General features: G+C 39.5%; 1 protein-coding gene across 1 annotated transcript in view; it reads left to right on the top strand.

The window, feature by feature from the left end:
• Positions 1 to 26,024, top strand: part of anos1b (anosmin 1b) — a 71,170-nt gene that overhangs the window by 17,731 nt on the left and 27,415 nt on the right. The window contains exons 3-4 of the mRNA XM_041790542.1: positions 24,901 to 24,963; positions 25,574 to 25,781. Of these exons, the coding sequence (XP_041646476.1) occupies positions 24,901 to 24,963; positions 25,574 to 25,781 (271 nt within the window). The remainder of the gene's footprint in view (positions 1 to 24,900; positions 24,964 to 25,573; positions 25,782 to 26,024) is intronic.

Here is a 26,024-nt window from a genome sequence, read left to right as displayed (position 1 = left end):
AATGGAGAGGGTGCAGAGACTTGCTGTACATCAGAACATGGATGTGATCTTTCAGATTTAGCCTTGTTAGCTGCAGTGATTTAACCTTAGAAGCAGTCTTTAATGGTTCAAAAGTTATTAAACTTTTGATAAACTGAGTCCCTTTTAGTTGTGTATGACAGCGCCGGTTTGGAAGACATTGTGATGACCACATTAAGAGTTTGAGGCAGAACCTTTTACAGGACTGTGCATAAGTTTAAGGCATGTAGGGTGCTAAGGATTCGTCAATCATGGGGCCCAGTGTGACACAACCCGGGGCTGGAGAGAGGGATGGGGTTTGACATATGTCGCCACATGAGTGTCGCTTGACAGCCAAGGTCAAGCTCAATGGCATCTCTTTTGTTTGGATCTTTACCCCAGATGATACACCCAAAGACTGCTGGGAGTTTTTCAGGCCTTTGGGACATCCAAAGCAGGACTAAGGGCACATAGCAGCACTTTTACCTGCCCAGAAGGTACCTTAGGCGGTGCTTACTTGCCACAGCCACCCCTTTCTCTGCTTATAAGGTGTAGATTTGGTGTATTTTCAGCAGATTATTTTCTCATGCCCCTGGGAATATGCAAGGTTATCCAGAGCATGACCAAGGTTGTGTAAATCCTCCTTCCTGACCCATGGGGCCCTCAGGTGGCTTTATGCTTTACTTCAACCTCAATATTTGACTGTAATATGCCTAAAAGTTCTACTAAAAGTTCAGTATGTCTTTGGAAACCGAAGTACCAGGAGAGAACCCACGCATGTTGGCACAGGGGGAACATGCAAACTGACTGGGAAGCGACCCAGGAACCTTCTTGCTGCGAGGCAACAATGCTAACACCTGTGCAGCCGTGCAACCCCAGTCTGCAAAAACTAGTTTAGAAATCTGAGCAAATTGGACATCAGTGAAAAATCCAGTTTTTACATCCCTAGGACCTAGTATAGATCAACTAGTGAAATGGCTTGCAACATGCTAGTTTCTTTGTTTTGTCATGTTTTATACTGTCTTAAGTCCAAACTCTGCTATTTTTCATTTAATATATCAGACATTTATGTCTCTATTTCTAATTGAGGGGTTGACAGTGGGTCCTGAGGCTTGAGTAATTAAAGACCACTGGTATAGATCGTTTTAAACTATGGGGAATGGGAATAGGCAGACGGCTGTTCTACTCTGATATTCTACAGCAGCACTGAAATGAAGCCCTGCTGTCACTTCACCTACAGTGCTACAGTGCATTTTGGGGTTTTTGATTGTGATTTTACATTGCCTTACTTTTTGCAATGACAATGTTTTGCCAGTTACTACCTCTGATTCTGAAGTGTAATAAACTCTGCAGTAAAAGTCCCGTCTTGGACTGGCAATGTAAAAGGAGAGAAAGTTCCTCTCTTGCTTTTTCTTGTCTACCAAATCCTCACACACACCACACAGCTCCTGTAATAGCAAAGGTTGTGTTTTCAGTTAAAATAACCTCCTCCACTATATCCCCATTATCCCTCCACATCGGAGCAAAAAATTATGCCCTGTTTATTCACTTAGCACTGGCTGCCAGGAGGCTTTACTGTGTGTGCGTGTGTGTGTTAATTCATTGTTTGATTTAAGAGCAGTTTCCATGCTGTGTGTATTTTTAGCTGCCAGTCTGTCCACTCTCAAGCAGCTTGTTACAGTTTCTGGGTATTATTTCTTTTCTTTTAGAAAGCTGGTTTCATGTCAGACACATAGAAGGCTGGTGAGAAGGTTAGAGTGAAGGTTATCATATCTCATCAGAAAAGCTGAAGAATTAAAACCTATTTCAGTAAAATGTCAGCAGGGATGAATGAGCCTTTTTCGACTATCTCACAAGGTGTCTAATGAAACAAGGGTCATTAGATTCCAGCTATACATGATTGTTACATATCTTATTTTACACAGATTTGCCTGTTTTATCCAAATAAATCATAACTTTCCCTCCGGATTGATGATAGTGGATTCTTGCAGATGTGCCAATATTTCCAAACTCATTAGATCCAATACCGATATTGATACCGACATTATTATTATTTTTTTTTATTTAACCTTTATTTTACCAGGCTAGCCCCATTGAGATCAAAGATCTCTTTTTCAAGGGGGACCTGGCCAAGAATGACATTAAAAATTAAATAAATCATAGATGTTTTTATTTTCACAATAAAGACATTTACAAATTAAAATGAAAAGTACCTTGAAATTACATGTGCATGATGTCCAAAGTGTGTCTTTAACAGTGACAGTTAAACCAAGCTTTATCTACCTTTTGACAAGCTACAAACAGCACCGTAACAACCTGCTGCAGTGTTTCCACACATTGACAGTACTTGGGTGGGCCACCCAAGTATGTTTGCTGACTACAAAAATATGCATACAATTATCTGCATGTGTGATGGAGACATTCACTAGTGCATAGCTCCTGTAAGTGCACAGATTTAGGCGTGACGCCTCGTGTTAAAAATTAAGCTTCATATACCATTGTTGAAACATTTTTCTGAAGCTTCCTGCTGCCAGTGTCCTGAAAAGTGGATGGCTGTGATACTAGGGTTGCTCCGATACCAGTATCAGAAACACGTCCGATACTGTTTAAAGGTATTGGTATTGGTGAGTACACAAGTTTATGCACCGATCCGATACCATTTGGTTTAGCTTTGTATTTTGCTTCATTTAGCCATGCTAAATGTTAGTGCTATAGACCGGAAGTCAATTCTTCTTCGCTGCCGGAAAGCACGTCATGCACGGGCTACCATTTTCAGAGCAGCATGGAAGAACCAGAGGACACACTGCAGCAGAAAAGATTAGTGGCTGTGTGACAGTTTTTATCTGAATGTGATCGTTTAAACGCCTTCCAGACTGGTGCTGTCTCTTTTGAACCATACATCGCTGCCTCTTGCTTGTTTTTCCTTCTGAAGCTGTCCGTTGTGTCGTCCCATTGACGCTATTGATGCCTTTGAATCCCTTGCGGCAGCATTTTCAGTGAGCCTGAAACTTGTGTGACTTTTAGGGAATTTAATGATTAAATCCACACCAGTAAACCCGATATTGAACTGTCTTTTATCCACTTTAATCGAATTACAATCATTTATTACCGCTAGCCCGAATGCTAACTCGATTGCTAACCGCCATATTTGTTTGGGTCTGTCAGCCAGTTGCACACTATTTCATAATCACGCCATGCTGCCTGAGTAGAGCATAAGAGAGAGAGAGAGCCTGTGAAGCAGCCTCCTGTATTATTATTTTAACATTTAGGAGTAAAACTCAATAATCAGCAGAAAAACAACTTTAGGCTCACAGAGATGCTGTATGTTATGATTCTATTGAGCTATGTTCTGAGTCACATATAGGTCTAAAATAATTTGCCAGTCTGCACAGTCAGTCCAGAAAGTTCGTGCTGGTATCGGATCAGTACTTGGTATCGGCCGATACCCAACACCTAGGTATCGGTGTCATATTGGGAAGGAAAAATATGGTATTGGAACACCCCTACGCAATACTTTACCCTACCACCCCAGCTGCCTCCTTTATAGCTTATATATATTATATCATACTATATTCAGATTCATGCTTCTATGGATTAATTGCTTCTGAAATAATTTCATAATTTTCAGTACACCTTGTCATTTATGCATCCATCCTTAGGGGGGTTTCAAATGCTCCCTGGAAAGTCAAAGCCAGCTGCTTGACTAATCCAGAGAGAGCAGCTCCTTCTCCACCAAGTTACACTGCATACCCTTTTTGCAAAAAATAGTTAAATGTATGATGAGTGTTCCTGACTGAATGTGTAGGTTATGATATAGAATGATTTATTGCTTGAATTTGTTGAAAAAAAAAATGCATACGTTGAGGAGGAACCTAGTTATAATCGCATATTAAATTGCAGTTAGATTATTTTTGTAAATTGGTCAGAGTGAAGTTGGCTCAAATGCTGGTGTATATATAGCAGAAAACAGTGTGCTCAAGAGCACTGAAATCTAAAAATGTTGTCAGTTTACCTGGGAGAGGGTTAGTTTACCTGGGCAGCCCACTAAAGTATAACCTTGTGAGGGAAACTCTGCAGCTGATATTAGGCAGTCTGTAAATATTGGGAGAAATGTCCATATCAGCCGATACCAATAACTAACTTGGTGAGCTAATATCTGTTAGTACTAATACCATGTTGATAATATTATGCACCCCTAGATTTCATACCACACAATCATTATATCTCTCTGCAGTTATTTTGTTATGATTACTGGTTTGGTGTATTTATATAATCCAAATTTTGCTGTGCATTTTATCCTTTGTGTGTTGCTGTTGCTCTGCACTTGACAGCAAAAAAGGTTTGTTTCACATTTATGTAGGACTCCCATAACTCAGTGTTTATTCCACACTTCATTTCATTTATAACACTCAAGGATTCGTAATAACTCGACGAGAATCCAAAGAACATATGAAGTTTTGTGTTAATTTTGCAGTGATTTTTGCCTGTTGTTGCGGATTAGTCTGCAAATTCTGATTAATCAAATGTGACTCTGTAAATCCTCAGTCAGGGGTACTTGTCAGCTGGCCATTATTTTAAAATGGTGGAATAGAGTGGAGGTAAGGTAAACTCTGATATTTGGATAATCAGAAATTATTTACGAGCTTATAATGATGCCTTGTAGAACTAGAATATGTGTCTGCCATTACCTCTCTCTCACTGACCTTAACTCACTCTGTATTAATGACTTCTTGAAAGATTCTGTCTGCTTCCTTATTGATGTGTTTCCTGAACTCTCGTTCAGGTTCAGACCTCCTTTAAAAGCCTCGTTTCAGCTGAAAGCACACCTGAGTCGTATTTTACTTCTTGCAACATCTCCAAGCTTTTGCTGAGAATTGACACGGCAGTCATGTAAAGAGGAAAGCAAAAACAGGCGTGAGAGTGCGAGCCTTTTCTTTACATGGGGCGTAGATGTGTAGTGCCTGTATGTTGAGGTCATCTGGGGTTAGCGTCGACCCCCATCCTGCTCAAAAAACTCCAAAATATCAGACGTCAGCTCTCAAATTAACCCAACATCGCCTCACAAAAACACAAACGTGCACAGCTTCTGACCTCCAGACTTATCTGCATCCTTTTTTCCTTCCTCTCGCTTCCTTTGTTTCTATTCCTGATGTTTACCTTAAAACCACGTCTAAACTTCAGCACCCTGGCCTTGTGCCTCGCTGACGTGCATGTGTGAATGCTATAATAGCGCTGCGACCTCCAACAGCACTCTCTGAAACCTGCCAAAAGGAGCCGACGTTGTGCAAACCGCAACTTTCCCCTCTCAGACAGCCTGATGCTGCACAGACATGCTCGGTCTCTTCTGTGTTGTTATTAATTTTACTATTTTACAGTCTGTTGAAAGTGGCCACAGCCCAATTTGTAAAAGTCACCGCAGCAGGCCAACAAAAATAAATTAGTACAGAAAAGTACGTATCCCAGTCCTGAGCCATAATTGCCAAAATTAATCAAAATAATGAATTATACTGCAGAGAAAGCTCTGTGCTGTTTAATGCTCCCAAGGTATGAATATTTTGTTAACAGTGAATAAGGGAGATGTTTAGTGCTGGTTCCTTTTTTATTGATTACTTAACTCAGGAGCATAAAACAAAGCGCTCAGGTACACTTTGTCATTCTTTCATCAGGCTAACATCCCATTCTCAAGTCTCTTATGCATTTCTTCATTTGATATGAAGAGGTAAACCAGAATCCTGCAGGTTATAAGGGAATACAGAGTGGTATAATGGGATATTGTGTTAATTTTTTGAACATTAGTAGGGTGACGGTGATGTCGGCTCTTTGGGCCCGGACTTAAAACATCTGATTGACAGTCTGGTTTCTCAATGATGCATCTAAAATGACTTTTAGTATTCAATAATCCTTGTAACAAAACCATTAAGTCAACATCTGTGGTTTTGTTTTAAAAACTCAACACCTGTTGGATGGATTGACGAGAGATTTTGCACACACGTTCGTGTTTCCCTCACAATCGGATTGCAATAACTTTCGCTGCTCACTGAATTCTCATCAAGCGTCATCATCAGGGCTAAATATTAATTTTTATGATTCTCTGGGTTATGGGAAAATAGCTGCAGAAGTAATCACAAGACCCTTTTTCACACATGGACTCCTGACATTTTTTGTAGATAAGTTAAGAACATTTAGGATTTGACATTTTTCAGAATTGTATTTCACATGAAGACCTCACAGCAGGAGAGCATAAGACTGTGACTGGTAGAGCTGAAGGAGGTGGCTTCTTGTTGGAGCAGGAGTAGGAGAGGAAGACGACCTCAACATGTACATTTCCACAGATGAAAAAAATAATATGGATAACTAAGGCAAATACAACCCCAAATCCAAAAAGGTTGGGACGCTGTGTAAAATGTAAATAAGAACAGAGTGCAATGATTTTCAAAATCTCTTAACATACCAGATATGGAAAATTTACCATTTCATTAAAATTACTAGCTCATGTTGAATCTGATGGCAGCAACACATCTCAAGAAAGCAGGGACAGGTAAGTAAATGATACTAATGAAAAACAGCTTGAAGAGCATTTTGCTACTTGTTAGGTCAGTAACATGACTGGGTATAAAAGGAACATTTTAGAGAGGCAGAGTCTCTCAGAAGTAAAGATGGGCTCACCAATCTGCATCTAAAATTGTGGAAAATTTTCAGAAAAAATGTTGAATATGTTGAAATGTTGATGTCAATACTGGTCAATACTGGGTGCTTGTAATCTTCTGGGCCTGAGGCAGCGCTGCAATAAAAACAGGCATGATTCTGTACTGTAATCACCACATGGGCTCAAGAGCACTGCCAGAAATCTTTGTCAACACAGTTCACTGTACCATCCACAAATGCAAGTTTAAAGCTGTATCATACAAAGATGAAGCCAGATGTGAACAGGATCCAATGTTACAATGTCAATTAGCAGACACTTTTGTCCAAAGCTACGCACATCTGAGACACAGAGGGGTCTTCATAATGTTATGGGTCTTGTCCAAGGGACCACACTTGATATGGACATCCTCAGGCCAGGATTTGAACCCCCAATCTCCTGTACCAAAGCCAGCAATGTAAACCAGTGAGCTATCCATCCACTATTTAGGGTTCAGAAAACACAGTTTTTGTCTCAAAAAAATTGAAGTCTTCTGTAGTCAGATTAATCAAAATTTGAAACTCTTTTGGAAACCAGGAACACTGACCGATGAGGAGATGTTTACAGAGTGTTGTTAAAGGAAGAGAGGATGCTACATAATGGTGAAAATGGCCCTGTCCCTGTTTTTTAAGATGTGTTGCTGCCATCAAATTCAAAGTGCGCTGTTATTTGTCATTAAATGTTAAAATGTCTCAGTTTTAATATCTGATATGGTTTTTAAGTTCTATTATGAATAGAATAATGGTTTTGTGAAATTTGAAATTCAATTTGTTCTGTTTTTATTGACATTTCATTACAGTGCCCCAACTTTTTTGAAATTGGGGTTGTAGTATGGAATATCACCTGCTTGCTCATGTTGAATGTGCTGAACTATTACCTGCTTCACTTCACTGTTTACCACAAATAACTACCATCCATAAGCTGCCCTGGTATATTCAGGGCAGATAAAGTGTAATTACTAGGGGTGTAACAGTAGAAATTTCGATTTGGTAGGTACCTCGGTGTTGTAGTTACAGTTTGGTACGTTTTCAGTACGGAAATTAAAGTGAATAAATAACAGATTTTAAAAAAAAAATCGTATTATCTTAAAATAAATAGGCTGAATAAATTACATTTAAATTATTAACAATGCTGCAACCTCATTTAAAAAGTATTTCAGTTAATAAAAATATTAATGAATGAATACAGATTTGAATTATAGGTCATTTTAATTGATATATTGACATATTTATACCCATTCTTTAAAAACTAAAATTTCCCAGCCAACTTGAACACATTATTGTACAACCGTAACTTAGCTTGTTAAGTATGCTAATTAGTGTACTACAAAGTTCTGGAGAACTTTTTACAGCCCCTCTTGGCAGATAAAGCGGTTAGAGCGGTATGAAATCTGAGGATAACTTTACCTATGATGCAGTCGCAGACATGATGGGGTCACCTCTCCTCCTCTGAGGCAGACAGTTGAAGGTACACGTTTAGAATTAATTTGATTCACAAAACCAGAGCACCATTGTTATGATAAAAAGATCTATATCATGGGAAATTCATAAGCGGCTGGTGACACTTTTTGTTGTTCCTCCTTATTACAGGGACGTTCTTGTTTGAGTGGAGCCTTTTCAAATGCTTTGTTTGATCCACTGGAGCGACGCAGCTGCTGAATAATGTCAGTGCTACTGCTGTTGTCTTTGTCCACTGTTGTTTTTTTACTGGGAAACAAAGTGTTCCTAAACAGGACACTTTTATCTGGGAATATTCAGGCTGTTGCTGTTGTTTGCTGTGGTTGTGTGGTTGCCAGGACAGTGTGACATTGAGTTGTTCTCTGGTTTTCCTTCTGTGTATGAGCTTTGTTCCACATGTATCTGCTCGGTACACATCTGTACCGTCCGGAATGGATACGGTACAAATACACGTACCTTTACACCCTAGTTACCTACGTTTCTTTGATCTGCACATATTTGCCATCATGTGAGCCCCATGCAAGAAATAGAGGGAGAAAAGAGAGGTCTGCTGGTACTTCCCTCTAATTAATGCACTGATTTAGATGCAATGTCTCATGTTAAAAATGAAGCGTTCTGTACCTTTAAATATTTTCTCCAGCTGCTTGTTGCTGATGCCCTCCTGCAGTCTTACTTTAGGATTATCATTGTGATGCATGCAATGACATTTTTAAGAGAAATTTTCCAAATGCAGGTAATACTACTTAAGCATCTTTAATGTCCCTGATGAAAATTGAGAAAACGATTGAAACAGGTGTTAAAGAAACAACAAGAGGGGGGTTGGACAAGAATATTATATCAATTGTAACCTAGTGTTTTTGAATTAATAACCTGCATAAAAACAGCCGACATGATATGATGTATGGTTTTTAAAGAAAGTTTACCAGGGATGTCAAGGGAACGCAACTTTGCAAGTGACTTCAACAACTAAATCACTGCACTGGAAACACTGTCAGAAAAAAAGCACTCTGTAGTCTCACCATAGAAAAAAGGATTGGGCTTTCAGTGTTGTGTTGCTGTACTTCACATGTCAGACTTGTACTCTAAATATGTAGCCATGCAGGGTGCCATTAATCCGACTTACACACACAGTGCCCGGTGACTCTCAGATGACTTTCTGTGTCCTGTGTCTCCAGATCAGCTACTCTTATGCTCTCTGTAATTGGTTGAAAATTGCACTTTTCCGTTCACTGTTTTAATTTGTTGTTTTCAGGTCCAACACTGTGTTGATAAGAGAATGAAGGTAACAGAAGGGAAATAAGATGAGCGGATTAAAACTGTTTTTCTTTAGTGCTCATTGAGAAGACTGTGTGCTGACGTGCTTGGGAGAGTGAGGATGAGGAGGGTCAGTTGCCTGATAGCTCAGGAGGAAAAGTACCACTGAGGCCATCTTTTAATCTGCCTCCACTCTTAAACTCCTGGATTCCATCTACCTCTCAGCCCTTAGATTCATTACTGGTGACGGTTACTCCACTCATCATTGTATTTTATATGAAGAAGTGGGCTGGCCACCTCTAACTGTAAGATGTGCTAGGCATTGTTTTTTATTAATTACCTCCGCCAAGGAGGTTATGTGATCAGGTGGGTTTGTTTGTTTGTTTGTTTGTTTTGTTTGTTTGTTAGCAACATTACTCAAAAAGTCATGGATGGATTTTCATGAAATTTTCAGGAAATGTCAGAAATGGCATAAGGAAGAACAAATTAGATTTTGGGAGTGATCCTGATCACCGTCTGGATCCAGGAATTTTTTTAAGGATTTTGTACTGTTGGGAGATAGGGCTAATGGCAGAGGTCTGCACTGTTACCACATTACACCAGAAGATGGCAGACCGGAGTAACTTATTCAAAGTTTTGGACTTTACAGACTTTGAAGGACACACGCCCAGTCGAGGAGACGAGTCGGACTGTAACAGACAGAAAGACAGCGAATTGTAGTGAGAATACTCACAATGCTGGGAGGAATAGAGGAATATTCACCCTCTGCCATGACTTCCAGTCGTCCGGTGAGACCATGGGTGCTGCCGCCATGACAGTCCACACATAGCGAAGCCAAGGCTTTGCCTCACTGTGTCTCCACCCCACTGGGGAGGGAGTAATCGCTGAATTAGATTTTGGGAGTCATCTGGATCACCGTCTGGATCCAGGAGTGTTTTTAAAGGATTCTTCACTATTTGGAGATAGGGCTGATGGCAGAGGTCTGCGCTCTCTGAGTGCTTTTCTAGTTTGTAAAGCCTTAATTGGCAAAATGCCATTATTTATAACATCTTTGTTAAACCAGTCTCATAATCCATACTCAACTTGATCTAGTAACTGGCTAATGCTTGAAGTTACATAAAACACTCCCGCTGCTCATAGCTTCTCTCCTGGATTCACAGTGAACACTTAAAGCTGCAAACATGTGTTCCTATTGGCCAGTTTAAAACTATGAACTCTTCTGCATTTGAATGTTACTGTCCACTGTCCATCAATCCAGAAAAGAGCAATTTCAGGAATGCTGTACATGGGGCAAAGGCCTACTTACATCAGGACCAACTTTTTTTTGTGTCACTGCTGCAAATGTGAGCTCGCTGCACTTAAGTGAAGTGATGGATGCAGTGTTGATGTTACCTGCTTCACTGAATTATTCTGAAGGAAAATTAGTCTCTTGTGCATTTTACACAGTGCTGTAAATTTTAATTTAAAAAATAAATGTGCAAAGTCTTTTTCAGTTAGACTCCATCATGATGACTTCACATACTTGAAGGGTTAGAGAGGCAAATGGCAGGAATAAGAACCCCCCGCTGGAGTCTAGACAATGGTGGTGGTGGTGTTGATGAGGGATGCAGGATCAGATGAGGAGTAGACTACTTAGAAACTGGACTGGGACATCAATGAGGTGGCTTAGAGGAGACCGAGGTATGCAGTATGAGATGAGCAGGAGACCTATGAGGATCTGGGCTAGATGCTGATTAATTCAATGGAGGTGGCTGGGGTGGAGCTGCAGCGTCCATGACAAACTTAAAATACGACAGGTGCATGATGATTGGTCAAACGACATTGTAGCAGAATCTGATTAGCTGAGTAGTGAAGAGAGGGGAATGCATGTTCAGCTGATCACCAGAGCAGGAGGAGAGAAAGAGAGGAAAAGGGGAGAGATATGAGCGAGTGGTGGCTAATGAATGAGTAGAGACTGTCTTCCTGCTTGAACTTTCACTGAGCTCCGTAAAAACAGAAAACATACTTGTCTGCATGGAATACAGTCTCAGAATCAATTAGTGGGTTATCATGGTGCATTAGAAAGACCTTGTTTGGACAGCAGCGAGAAAAGAAGGTCAGAAGGCAGTGTTTCTTGGCTCTGGATTTATAAAGATATAAACACTCCTCTGCTCGGTTTCATTTTCAGACATTTTCACTTGGGAGCTACATTTTTATATTATTTATAAACTCAATGTTGGGGCTTTTAGTAAGACAAATCTAACAAAATATGAGTAATTCTCAACCTACACTCAGCTGCAGGATCTCATAAAGCCCTTTGGCAGTGGAACGTACTCCATAACTTTTGACAGAGATTTTAAGAGGTGTATTCAAGGACTGTTGTTACTTTCCCCTGCTCTCCAAAGCTCCTCTCTGGTTCCCTACCAAGACTCTGAGCTGTACAGGACCAGGTTGTTCTCACTGAGCTTTTAATATGTGTAACACATTGTCAGGTTGTCTTTCACACAATCTTAAAGTTATCTATTTAACGTCAGAGGCTGAAAGTTTGCAAAGATTGGTTGTTCAGATACAAATCAGCCTGCAAAACCTATTTTTTCATCATGACATGGAACAAAAATTGGGAGACTAAAAATATGTCAGTCAAAAGTTAATGAAGGTAGTCTTAGAGTAAAAAAGACTGAAAAAATAAGACAAAAGACAAAGAAAGGAACACTTTGTCCTTTTGGAAGCAGTTCCTTATCTCCTCTTTTGTTACATAAGGGCTCCAGGTCTCTACTAAAGACAACACAAACACAAAAACACACAAAAACACACAGGCTCAAGCAGATGTTGCCTTGACACATATGGTTTGTGTCACATCATCAGTGGACTCTTTCTCTCATGGAAAAACACACATGTGAGTTCACTAAAACTGAACTACAGCCCTCACTCAATTCCTACATCTGTTGATCTCTGCCTTCTTTTATCTCTTTCCGTCTCTCTCTCACACATGCAGAGTAGACGTAGTAATGTGTCCCAGGTGTGCGAGAAGCAGCAGGACGTCCACCAACAAACAGGTTGGATGCAGAACAAAGAAGACTTATTGTTTTTCTACTGTTGCTTTTCCTCTTGTCATCCTCCTTTCCTTATTCATCCCTTTTAACCTGCTCATGTTAGGTTAAAATAGCTCAAAATAGTGGTTCAAATACTTGCCAACTAGGGGTTGTGGGCTAAATTGTCCTCCTGTCCAGATTTCAAAATGTCCTGAGCAGAAGACACCTGTTTGAACAGGCCAGAGCCCTGCAACTTCACTCAGCTGCCATTGGTATCGTAAAAATCATTTTCAATAAGGTAGGAAAGCATTCTAGTTGGTGAAAATGTCTTTTCATGAATGAAAATGCTCACTGAAAGTGTTTATTTAAAAGACCACGCCCCATCTTTCCAGGAATCTTCCCTGCTGCCCCCTCCACAATGCATGAGGTCTCCCCCTGCAGACGAGCCTACCTGGTCGTTGGCACCCAATATACCGTGAGCTGCATCAGGCCCAGGGAAGCGTGCCAGGTGCCTGTAAAAGCGCAACTTCCGTTCCTGTATCAAGCAGCTGACCCTCCGATCCCTGCTCTCCTGAGCACGTCAGCACTAGACGCACGGTCTTGCCAATGATACCCAAAAATGTTCTGGAGAGAAGTCGTCACAAAGGAGTCCAGTAGATGCCTTAGGCCATCAATCCTGCCCAGATGCATGTTCAGATAACGGGTGGTAACCCATTGCCACATGCCTGGGTTTCAGGTTATGGCAGTTACTAACCGCTGAATGGGAGTTGGCATCCCTGGCGCCTCAGTGCCTAGTTTGCACCCTACATCCTTAAACTACATCGCACATAAACACCTACGAATGAAAGATCTGTGCAGGGGTAGTACTCCTGGCACTGGCAAAGTCCTTGGGGCCCTCGCTGCCAGATGAGGAGGAAATCCCTGTGCAACAAGCATTGATCCTGTTGGTTGTACTTTGCTGGTGGTGCTTAGGCGTCTTCGACCAGTTGTCAACTATTTCAAGCATTTTCCACATGAAACACTTTAAAACAGTCTTCAATGTCCTACCTAGGCAGCTAGTGTATCATGAACCAACATCATAGCCAAGCAGCTGTTGAGAAACACTCTGAAACTGAAGTCCTGAGCACTGCCAGCACAAAAAAGCCGAGATTCATTTTTATTAAGGAATTAACATGGTGTTGCTATATTGACAAAAGTGATTTGTTTCCTGGTGTTTGCACAGAGGCTGATGTTGTTTTTTCCCCAAATATCCTATCCAAAACACTACACATGCTGTTTGATTTTACTGTGGGTTTGAAAATATATTTGAAAAAACTTAAAAGAGCTGCTGACAAGCTAAAATGTAAATTATCATAAGTAGTTTTTCCCATTGTACCCACTGAACTGCCGAACATGTATGAAGAGAGTGAGCACATCTGGTCTTTCTACTGTCTCTTTTTCGCTGGACCTGCTTCACTATTCGTCTTTCATCTCTTCTCTCCTTTTCAACTGACACTCACTCCATCCCCCCCTCCATCCTCTCTGAAACCACATCTCTCCTCCCCTCCCTCTCCCATTTCCTCTCCTCCGTCTCGCTGAGTGTGGCTGTCATCCCTCTGTCGTGGCAGGTGAGGCCGTAAAACAGCAGGAGAGGCCAGAGGTGTGTGTGATTAATAATTATACAGATATGTGAGGAGCTGCGGTGCCCATACCTGGTCATTAATCTGGGCTCTGTTGTTACAGTGTGTTAAACAGTAACATCTCTGACCTCTGCTGGGTCTGACGCTCTCTCTGCCTGCAAACATAACTCATCATGTCACCTTCAAGGCTAAAGTGTCTGTCTGTCTCTCAGCTCCTCTTACACAAATACAGTACTTCTCAATGATTTACAACATCCAAGTGATATTTGAGAGTGTAAGGTGCATACCATGTACATACCATGAGTGTTTCAGCTTAAATCCATTTGCTTCAACCCCCCTTTACCTTCCTCTCACATACCTCTCCCTACTGTGTGAAATAATAAACACTTACAACAGGATATTTAAATTATTTTAAGAGTAAGGGTTTGCATAAAAAATTAGTTCCTTTTAAGAGGGTGGTTTTAATATCCTTTGCATTCTTTTAAATTTAAATTGACATTTCCATGTTCTTCACATACATTCATCACAATCAGAATCAAGTCAGCTCCAAGTATTCCAAGCTCCATGTAGACGTGGTAGAAAAATCCAAAAATATTGAATTTTTCACTTTTTTCTTTCGTTGTAAAGTAACTGAGGATATACAGGAAGTTTGTTTGTCTTCAAAATAAGAGCACTTTCAAACCGATGTGAAGCACACAAGGTTTAAGACCATATAAAAAAGACATAAACTATGTATGAGATAAATTAAAGCAAATAACTTTATTATTATGTTTATTACTTCCAAAAGCAGTCATATTAAGCTAAATATAAAGTAATGTTTTTAAAAAAAATACTTGGATGAGGATTTATACTGTCTTATTCTGTTACGTTAACTACATACTTAATCTATTTGATTACAAACATTTTTTAGCCCAACACTGGAGCAGTTGGTGCATTTAGGAGCTGCTGCTGTTTCAGATAGGTTCTTTGCAGATGATGTCACGCTGCAGCAGAGATCTGAAATATGGTGAAATATTCAGGCAAAAATGAAGTTTTAAAAACTCACGGTGAAACAGCAGTGAACAGCCTCAGTCTGTCACACAATGCTTGTTTATGGCCCTTTGGTTCAGTACCATTTTTTCCTGGTTTAGCACATTAAGACCTGATCTGTTTCGTCAGCTGATGTCCTTCCAGTCTTGCTTGTTGTGACAGGAAATCCGTCTCTTGTAAGAGATCCAGATCATTTGGCTCAGCTCAGTAGAGCTGGTTGTTTGGCTCCCAACAGCTCCTGACTACCTCCGCCAAGGAGGTTATGTGATCGGCAGGGTTTGTTAGTTAGTTTGTTAGCAACATAACTCAAAAAGTTATGGACGGATTGTAATGAAATTTTCAGGAAATGTCAGAAATGGCATAAGGAAGAACTAATTAGATTTTGGGAGTGATCCGGATCACCGTCTGGATCCAGGAATTTTTTAAAGGATTCTGTACTATTGGGAGATAGGGCTAATGGTGGAGGTCTGCTGTCTGAGTGCTTTTCTAGTTTAGTAATAGTTTGGCTTTCTGAATGTGGATTAAATAACTACAGAGGATACATAAAAGAGCTGTTTCAATTAAAGCATGTTTGTAACAAAATGAGGCCTTTTTTATATGACGAGGGCTCAGCTAGCCTCTTAGCTCAGCACAAGACTCCTCTTGGCTCATCTCCCTTCATTTGGATAGACAATACTAGATGCCAGGAGTATTACAGTCACTGTTTTGTTAAGTGTAGGGATCGTGCTCAATTTATATAGAACTTTCCTCTGTTTCCATCCATTCCTTATGGCTGTCCCCCTCTTCCTGTCCCTTACAGATGCGCGAGATCAGAGTTACGGACCTGCAAAGAACCGATTTGACTAGATGTTAGGGGCCAAAATGCTAGAGCAGACTTTTGTCTCTGTGTAGCCCTGGAAAGAGGTTAGTGGTAGGATATAAGGGTTTGAAAACTGAGTAAAAGTAATGGAATATGAAAGATCCTTTAAATGGAAAATTAATTAATAATCATGATCTCAGTATTGATCAAAACAAACGTGATTGTAGTTTTGGCCAGTACTTTCTGGATTTTCTATTCCCTGTAATTTGTATTTAGTTCAAGCACATGCAAATTTTATGGGTGAACTTTACTGAGGTAAAATATTGATGTGTTTGTTGCTTAGTTTTGGGTGCATTACTGTTTTTTACCATCCAGAGACAATGACAGGAAAAGGACTTCGAGCTGTGACGCTGAGATAACATGGTCTGCATCCTAAACCTCTGTATAACATGAACTCCAGGGAGTTTATAAATGGCACTCTGCTTTTAAGGTCATTTTCAGTGGCTCACATGTGTGCCTTTTAGGCTTTGCCATTTAAAGCTGGAGCTCAAAATGACATTTAGACCTTGTATTGTCCATGGCGACATTATGCAGGTGACCTTTGTCATCTTGATGACATTGATAAACAACCTGTTACCTTTGTAAAACTGTCACTGTTTGGCTAGATGTAGGGGAAATGTTGTGTTACATTAATGCTGCTTTAGGAAGCAGCCTGAGCCACTATATAATGATAATTAGACTAGATATTTTGACCGCTGAAGTTGAAAGGCGCTCATGTTTATTAGATGGACATACCTGGATGTTAAATTTACAAGCTGGCAATATTTTTCTTATTGCCTTTGACTGGGAGGGTTCACATGCTCCAGTTAACTTTAGTGGATGTGAAAGTTAAAGCCTTTGAGGAGAGGAGAACAAGTATGGCAGATGATGTGAAGAAGGACTGAAGAGAGACTGAAGTGAAGAAAAGGAGGTAAAGAAAGGAAACACAGAGATTAGAGGTCAAGGAGGAGAAGAGAAGTGATAATGTGAGGACAGCAGAGGATGATGGAGGATAGAGGAGAATTAAAGAAGAGGAATGAAAAATAAAACATGTCTGAGAGTGATCAAAGGAGGAGAGGAGGGAGTACAGAGAGAGCTGGTTTAGACAGAAGATGAAGTGGTGTGAGTGCTGCGTGGTTCGTGTGTGTTTCAGGGTGTGTGAGGTGTTTTCAGGGAAGTTTTGACAACCTGAGCAGTACATGGTTGAGTGAAGAGACCCTTGAGAGCTGCTTGAAGAAACACATCACACCTCAGGATCTGGTTACAGTACTGTGTTATCTCCATGTCTCCTCATATCCAGACTCCTGGAGGAATGCATGAGGAAAAGAAAAAAATCACTTATAGGGAGACTCCTCTGAATGTGTCTATTTAAAGTTAACTATAGGGATTGTTGTGTTTCTTAATTAGAGTTTCAGTGTGACTGTAATGGTTATGCAATTTGTATCACTGCTGTCCACTGATATTGGAATTAATTCCAGGTGATAAGCAGAAGATGGGCGGACTTCCATGTACAAAGAGGCTGTTTACCATTTTCATCAGGTTTTATTAACAGTTGTGCATAATTTCCTTCAAAAGATGGACTCCTTCTCTTAAGGATGTCTCATTCATAGACTGTAGAAACTGCTTGGTAAAGTGTGAGTCATTTGGTTAATGGGTGGGGCTGACGTTACGTCAGGTTTCACATTAGGGACCTGGGCCTGGATCTTAGTGCATTTAACCCCAAAGTCCACAGAGTATGACTATTTGATATGACTATTTTTAGTTGATATTGAGATCATGATAATGAAACACCTGCATGAATTTTCTTATTATTAAATACAAAGTTGTGTTGGAGTGGTGTAAAGCACACTGACACTGGACTGTGGAACAGTGGAATTATGTTCAGTTGAGTGATGAACCCCATTATGTGTGGTAGTCATAGACAAGTCTGAGTTAGGTGTATGCTGGGAGAACATAACCTTCCTGTTTTGTGATTTATGTGTTGAGGTACACTGGTTTCAATTTCTTATACCAGCTTTTATTTTTCCAACACACTTTTTTTTCTCAAAGGTATCGACTCAGGCACCATTTAGGCACTGGCATCATATAAAAAGTATTGATTTAGCACCAGTATCAGAAATAAAACCCAAAGAGATACCCAACCCTAAAGTTTGATGGAGTAGGGACAATTATATGGGGTTTTTTTAAGGGTTCGGGCTAGGCTTCTTATCTCCAGTGGAGACCAATCTTAATGCTTTAGCATCTAACGTTGTGGCAACAGTTTGGGGAAGGCCCTTTTCTATTCCAATATGACTGTGCCTGGAGCACAAAGCATGGACTAAAAAGACATGGTTTAATGAGTTTACAGTCCCTGTTGATGCAATGGTCAGGCTGCCAAATAGTTTGGTCTAAATAGTGTATTTGCATTGTTCCGGGTCACTTGATATTAATAATTAACAATTTTAACTTTTGAAGTCAATTCACAGGCAGAACTAAACTTTTTTCTTCCATTGAGCTTCTCTATTTAAAAAGAGAATCTTCTTGCATCACTTATCACAAGTTTGACTCAAGTTTTGGTTATAAATTTTGAAATATATCGGTTTTCATAAATTTCATAAAGTTGTATTCTATACAGGAAAGATTGAAGAGATGCCTGTGATTTATGACTGGTTTTGTGAAGTTTAGCAGGGACACAAAGACAAAGTTAGTGAATTCAGTACGTAAGTAACAAATTCAGAATTAGAGAATTATGTGAAAATGGGGTAGTCTTATCGAATTGGGCTTTTACTTTGAAATGCATACCAGAAGTTTTACAACACCTTGCGTTCTTCTCAGGGATGTACTGACAGACAGGCTGTTTACAGTGAATCTGTTTTGGCACACAACAGATTCACAGCTGCTTCCTCTGTTTATGTAAAATGATCAGTCACTCATGCCAAATAACGTGTGTGAGCTGTAACTGATAGCTCGTTTCATTATCAGTTACTGTCTTGATCAATCATTAACTATTTCTATAAACAAATGTTTTCAATTTTCCAACGAGTAATGAAACATCTTTAAAAGTTATGTCCTACTAGCTGCCAAAGTTTTCATAAAAAGACTAAGGAATTTGGAAAGTAGTCACCATCAACAAGCTGGAACCGGATCACCTTTTTCCATGTATTTCTGAAAAAATATGACACAAAACAGGAATATGTCTGATCAGCAGCAAAAGAATTTTCTGTTTTCTCTCAATAGTTGCAGCTCTAATTAGTGTTCAACTGTAGATCAACCTCCTAAATATGTATTTATAGTTTTGATGCTCCCCATCGTTAATTCACTGAAAGTGACTCACAAACAGGAAAAATATTGCATTATGAAATTAATACTTACAGCAGTAAATAAGCATTAAAACTGCATATTCATGAAATAGACTGCCCACTGTTACCCAGTAAGAATATGTCATGCATTCTTGTAGATGTAGACCATGCTACAGCAATCAAACTTTTTCGTCTGGTTTTGTGATTATCAGACTGTAAACAAAGGAAGGTACAGTAAAGTGACTGATGTTTAAGATGTTAAATAAAAGGAAAAAATTATAGACAGATTATGAGTCCATATCTTCTGAATCCAAGGGTTTGACTTTTACATTCATTTTGATATTCATGTACTCTCTTTACCTTATGAAAATGAAATAGAGTTCTTGGAAGTTCAGACTCCTCCTAATAATTAACTAAATGTCCTCTTTTAACATAGCTACAGTCCCGTTTTCAACACATCGCAAATAAATTTTGCTCTTTCCTCACACTTCTTTTACACTCACCGTGAAGCTAGTTTTACTTCAGCTCAACAAATGTCATCAACTCACAATCACCTGAGCTTTTTCCTTTTACAAAACTTCACAGGAGCATATCTTATATATCTTAAGTCACCATTTTAATCACAACAACCAGTGCAAACAGGGCTAACAGATGATCTACCATATGACTGCCTGTTGTTGTTCTCTGCTGGTGTTTTAGAATTACAATATGTGGATTTTTGCATTGAAATATCTTTATTAAAAATGACTACTCCTGTGTTCTTTTTTAGTTGGAGTCTTAGGTTTCATTACCTCAGATATTACCAACAGTTTTCAAAGCCAGATGAATTCCTAACCTTTATTATTGTTAAAGAATATGTCTTGTTATGTCTTGATTGAGCAACCATGACCAACATGACTTGTATATATCATTGCCATTAAAATGTTTTACTTGTGATAGACACAGATAGACACAGATCTCCAACCCCCAACCCCTGTGACATTGCCGCCCCTCTAGGCTCCAGTTCAGTAGAGATCAGTCCCCCTCCTCATCTCTAACCACCTCTGTGGCTTACTTCAAGTTTTGTATTGACTCTGCTCACTAAAAACAGCACTTTATAAAGTATACTTAATGAGCATTACATCAACATTTTGCATGTTTTTTTTTTTTCACTCTTTGTCTCATGATTAATAGATCACAGGCTGTACCAACTATTACTGATAGTTCTAAATAACACTAGATGAAAACGATTTATTGATTCAGATGTATTTTTTAAACATGTAGCAAAGGCATTAGCTGCACTAATGTTTGTAAAAGGTAAATAATAATAATAATAGGAAAGGGACATTTAGTATTATAAATCTGGAACTTTTAATTTTTTTAATCGATGAACCTAACCTGTACCGAACCGTGGTCTCTGTGAACCCCTAGGTCTGAACACAAAGCACAAAATAGAACGCAAAAAAAGATTTCAAGCTTCAAGAGCAAGAGTGTTCAATGATCAAAACAGACATAAAATATTTATATGTTAACATTACATTTCTCCCATGGTAACATTACATTTTCTTCTAAATGAAATGAATCATACACAATATAAAACACATATCATGCTTCATGCTGAGACTCAGCTTCACTGGTTTTGGTTTGTTAATGCTGTGTGAAATCCTGTGTTGCTCAGTATTGTTTGGCTTCTATTGTTTACATGAAAAGAAAGCTAATACTGTCATTAAAGCAGAGCTCAAGTGTGTTGATAACCCTTAAAGCCCACACAGCTGTCATTTCAAATCTTTATTTCATCAGCCTGCTAATGAGCCTGTTTAAAACAGCTTCTGGTGCTGATTGTTCCGTCCAACAGTTGTCATTTATTTCAGCAAAGATGAAGTTTTTTATGGCTCTTTGTTGATATATTTTTTTCTCTTGGAATCATTGAAATGGAATAAATTGTACCATTGATTGAAGCCAGGCACACATGGGAGCAGAGAGGGAGGGAGACAGACGGACAGAGGTAGTCAGAGAGAGAGAGAGAGAGAGAGGGAGGTGAGGGGTGAAACCACAGTTTTTATATGTTGTCTGGTTTTAATTTTGTAAGAGCCATCATTCACCAGTTCACTGAGGTGGCAAACCAGATGAGTGTGTGCTTTAGCGTTGTGTGTTTCTTTGTGTTTCCTACCTGCTGAAACACTTAGAGCTCTGTCTCTGCAAATGTGAAAACTCTCTGACAGTTTCACATTTATCCTTCTTTTCAGGATCTTCTTTTTCTCTAAATCTCTGCTATCGATGACATTTTTGGGAGATGCATTTAACATTGTTATCACTATTGTTGGAGAGTACAATTAAAAGACCAGTACAGCTCTATCCTAAGAGTGTGTTAAGAATAAGACTCTGTCAGTGACAGTGAAGCAAACGTATGGACTCAAGGATAAAGAGCTAGCATGCAAGTTAAGCTTTAAAAATCAGGTTTGTTCAATCTTTACACACACCAATTATTAAAATCTCCTCATTTAAAGAAACTTTTTCCTTATTTCAGAGGTATGTGGGTCTACCAGAGTAATTAAGAGCACCGAATGCCTTCAGTTGTTGCAGATGCTCTGGTTGTCTCTGGAGTGCAGATGCAAAACAAGCTCTGCTGCTCTCGGGCATCAGCTCTGTTCTTCAGCATAGTTGGTGGTCTGAGTCCTTGTCTTTTTCATCTAGGATCTGTAGCCACCACCTTTAATTTGACTGCAAGTTTACTAATAAAACAAGCAAACAGCAAAATGTACAGCAGAGGATTCAGTTAATACCACTCTGAACCATTGAGACATATAGTAGACTGCTATTATTCTATTCAGAGAGCAGGCAGTGGAAGATCAAAGCAGTGGTTGTAGTTTTAATGCAGTCTGGATCATGTAGACTCTGCCAGCATGGCTTTGCAGGCAGGAGGTCTCTACTATTTCTTGATCAGGCCCACTAGAGAGCCTAGCGGCTGTTGTGTGCCCCATGTACAGAAGCCAGAAGTCCTTGAAGCAGGCGTCCTGCTCTCCATACATCAGCACTTTGCCTCGTCATTCTCACTCTTATCATCCTTATTTCTGACTCTGTCCAACACCAGCAGCTAAAAGAGAATCACGACCCAAATTTAAAAAAAAAGGCTTTAACCACTCAAATTTATTTTATGAAAAATTAGGCAGTTTGGACCTCAGATGGAGCAAACATTAAAACTAGAAAAGCACTTGCAGAGCGCAGACCTCCACCATTAGCCCTATCTCCCAATAGAACAGAATCCTTTAAAAAATTCCTGGATCCAGACGGTGATCTGGATCACTCCCAAAATCTAATCAGTTCTTCCTTATGCCATTTCTGACATTTCCTGTAAATTTCATCAAAATCCGTCCATGACTTTTTGAGTTTGTTTGTTTGCTAACAAACAAACTAACTAACAAACCAACTAACAAACCCTGCCGATCACATAACCTCCTTGGTGGAGGTAACAAAGAAACAGGAAAAAGCAAGCATGCAACAGTCACATGTTGATATGTCCTTGGGCAGGACACATGACCCCAATTTACTCCGACTGCTGTGCCAGTGGTGACTCATATCTAAGAAAAGCTAAGCCCTCCAGGACCAACTTGGAAAAAATCAAACATCAATAATTGTTTTCATTGACAAATTCCAACATAATAGGCCTGCATGAACTTGTTCTGGCCAAAAGATCGATATAAAAACTATCCATTATTACTACAGTGCATTAGGGCCTCTCTGAAAAATAGAAATAGTCTAAAGGATCAGTTAGTTTTTGAGAAAAAAAATAAAATTCTCAAGTTTAGAAAGTCACCAATTTCTGAGAAATAAATCATTTTTTACTATAAATTTGTAAATTTACATGAACAAAAACTTCCAAATGGATTATTGCTTGGAGGGAAATAATAGCAGAAAAAGCTGGGCTTTTATTGCACACGTTCTGCAGTTGAGAAGCTTATCAAATAACATTTCTTACTGGGATTGATCTACAAAGAAGAACTTGTGATTTTTAGCCAATAATGATTATGATAATCACCTGGACTTAGAAGAGACATTTCTGGAAACTGGGGTTATCCAACCACTGTTTCAGTTTGGTTTCTCATAAATTTTTGACTTCACAGTGATGTAATTTAAAAACAACTTGATATTTTTGAGTTTATAATGCCCAAATTTACAACTTTTTTAATTCAGAAATTTTGAGCTTGGTTTCTTGTAAATATAAAACTTTATCATCTCAAAATTTTTGTTTTTTTTTCCCAAACGAATTGAACTTTTTTTTTTTTTTTTTTAATCAACAGACCTCTTTATTTATTTATTTATTTATACCTTTTAAGCTGGCCCTAATGAGTTGTTGTGGTTATGTTTCCAGAGAAAGTGAAAAAACGAGCACCCTCCAAGCAATAAACTCCTCGAGAGGCACAACGACAGAGACAGAGACTTACTAGAAAAGGAGGCGTCAGCACTCAATAAGGTCCTTTTAGGTAGTTTTATTTAGGCATAAAAAAATTATTATTTGCCTAAATAAAACTACCTAAAAGGACCTTATTGAGTGCTGATGCCTCCTGTTCTAGTGGTTATGTTTCTACTCATGATTTTAAAGACTATATGTAAATATAATTTTGAAAACATTGGTGTAGACGCGGCCCGCACCCCTACTGAGATCTTTGGTGCACGTACCCCAGGTAGGGAACCACTTAGCTTATACTGATGGCCAATCTCTATAGCAACTTTCACCATGGATGTGTGAATGTGTTTCTGTGACCTGCAGTGCTTTGAGAAGTCAAATGACTTGAAAAGTGCTATATAAGCCCAAGTCTTTTTACTATTCAGTGGCCCTCATTTGTCAGCCTGGTGCAGAAACCAACTCAGATTTTGGTGCAGAAATCATCTCACAGCAAAGTCCAAGTGTGATGAATCACACCTGCGTACCTGGCCTCAGCATACAAAAGATCAGGTGTTGTTATTTGTGTTCGGCTGAAAATGACAACAGTTTGTAGTTTTTCCTGCATAAATGTTCCACAGTATCTCCTGTAGTGATGTCGCTGTGTAGAACGGGGACCTTTAAAAAAAGACAACAGCCTATCTAATCTTTCAGGCAAATTGAAATTGATAAAGAAAATACTAATTTAATCGTTCAATGAAATATAACCGGCAATGAAGAAATCAGCTGAAAGCTTACATTCCTTAAAAGCCACGTGGATTGGTCGAGATGGAGTTCAATTTAAAATACATTTTAGATGCCATATTTAATCAAACCAGTTAACTATAAATTCCTTTCGATTGATATGAGTTTATAATTCTCCCGTAGATCAGTCAGATTTACCACGCTGTCCACACTGACCTAAAATGTGTGCACAAGCTGTGACCTGGCATGGGTTTGAGTGTATCCTTCGCATATGTTCGGACTAGTAAAGGTCAATTTGTGTGAGGAAATAACCTTACATCCAGTTTCTGACTTACGTACAGTACATTTGATAAAAGAGGACCAATGTCACTCAAAATGATAGCATGTTTTGAGTGATTTGTCAAGATTTATTAAAGATTGCATTAATTTTTAAGAGAAATGAGACTGGTTTAAGTCCTCTCATTTTTTAACCACAAATAAAATAATAGTGTGTTTTAGTTGATGTAGGTTTTATCTACTTTTCCTGTTCAGAATCTCTCGTGTGTAATCAAAAAGGTGAATACTTGTTCCATTTTGTGGCCACTGACTTATATATATTTTTTTTTAAATTTTTTTTTATTTCCTCTTTTAGTGCCTTCAGCCATGCAAAGAACTGTGGGAAACCAGGAAGATGATTTCTCCAAAGTCTTGTGAGGTAAGGCGGGGTGCAGAGTGTTTGCTTATGTCACAACAGCCATGGTGGCGCTGTCACTCCGGCTCCATAGAGGCGCTTTTGTTGGCACCAAGGTGCATTTTTTTTTTATGACTGTGTACACCATGAATGAGCATTCCTGTGTGTGTTTATGCTAGCTTATGTGTGTATTATGAATAACATGATGGAGCCTTTGGATGTATACATGTGTGGAGTGCATGTGTGTATTTTGTCTGTGTGGCCCTGAATGATTGTTTGTAAAAACCGTTTGGTCGCTGTGGTTTTCAGACAGATTAGTTTTTCATCACAATAGCTGAAGCATGTTACTGGCTGGATGGCTGACTGGCTGGCTGGTTAGGAACACGGGGTAATTCACAGCTATTAGCTAAGCTTGTGTTTACATTCTGCTGTTCTGTAGCCGTGTGCAAAGAAACACATGCAGCCCCCCTTTGAGACCAGATCTCTGCAAAGAGTCCTCAGGAGTTTACCAAAGGAAACCCTCTCCCCTCTCCTGTGTGCTTTTCTGCCCTCATATGTGTGTTTAAACATTACATATTATTTCCGTTATGTGTCAGCTGCAATAACAACAATCCCCCTCTGCTCTGTCTCTCAGAAGCAGACGGAGTGTGTGACGAGCAGGGAGTTTCTGTCCTCCCTGAGGTTGTCTCGTCAGGGTGACTGCCCGCCGCCTCAGCGAGCCACCGGCTTCGCTGCAGCCTGCGTGGAGAGCTGCTCGTCGGACCAGCACTGTCCCTCCTCCAGGAAATGCTGCGCTAATGGCTGTGGACATACATGCCAAGCCCCCGCCAATCTATATAAAGGTAAAGGCAAGTCCCTGGCAGCGCGTTAGAGGCTGCTTGCAACATCTTGTGGGCTTCGGTATAAGACGGTGCTTCACCAAAAAAGGAATTTCACTTTGAAAGCTTATATTTTTTGCATGCTTAAGAATGCCTTTATTAAGCTTGACCAAAAAGGTTTGCTGATTTTCTATCATAAGCAAACAGTGCCGTTTTACACTGAACACTGGGCGTGGGACAAAATATCAGCATGACATCATATCATCA

The sequence above is a fragment of the Cheilinus undulatus genome, linkage group 7 (assembly GCF_018320785.1).
Source record: "Cheilinus undulatus linkage group 7, ASM1832078v1, whole genome shotgun sequence".
In the NCBI taxonomy this organism is placed as follows: Eukaryota; Metazoa; Chordata; class Actinopteri; order Labriformes; family Labridae; genus Cheilinus; species Cheilinus undulatus.
This window is presented reverse-complemented; position numbering and strand designations above follow the sequence as displayed.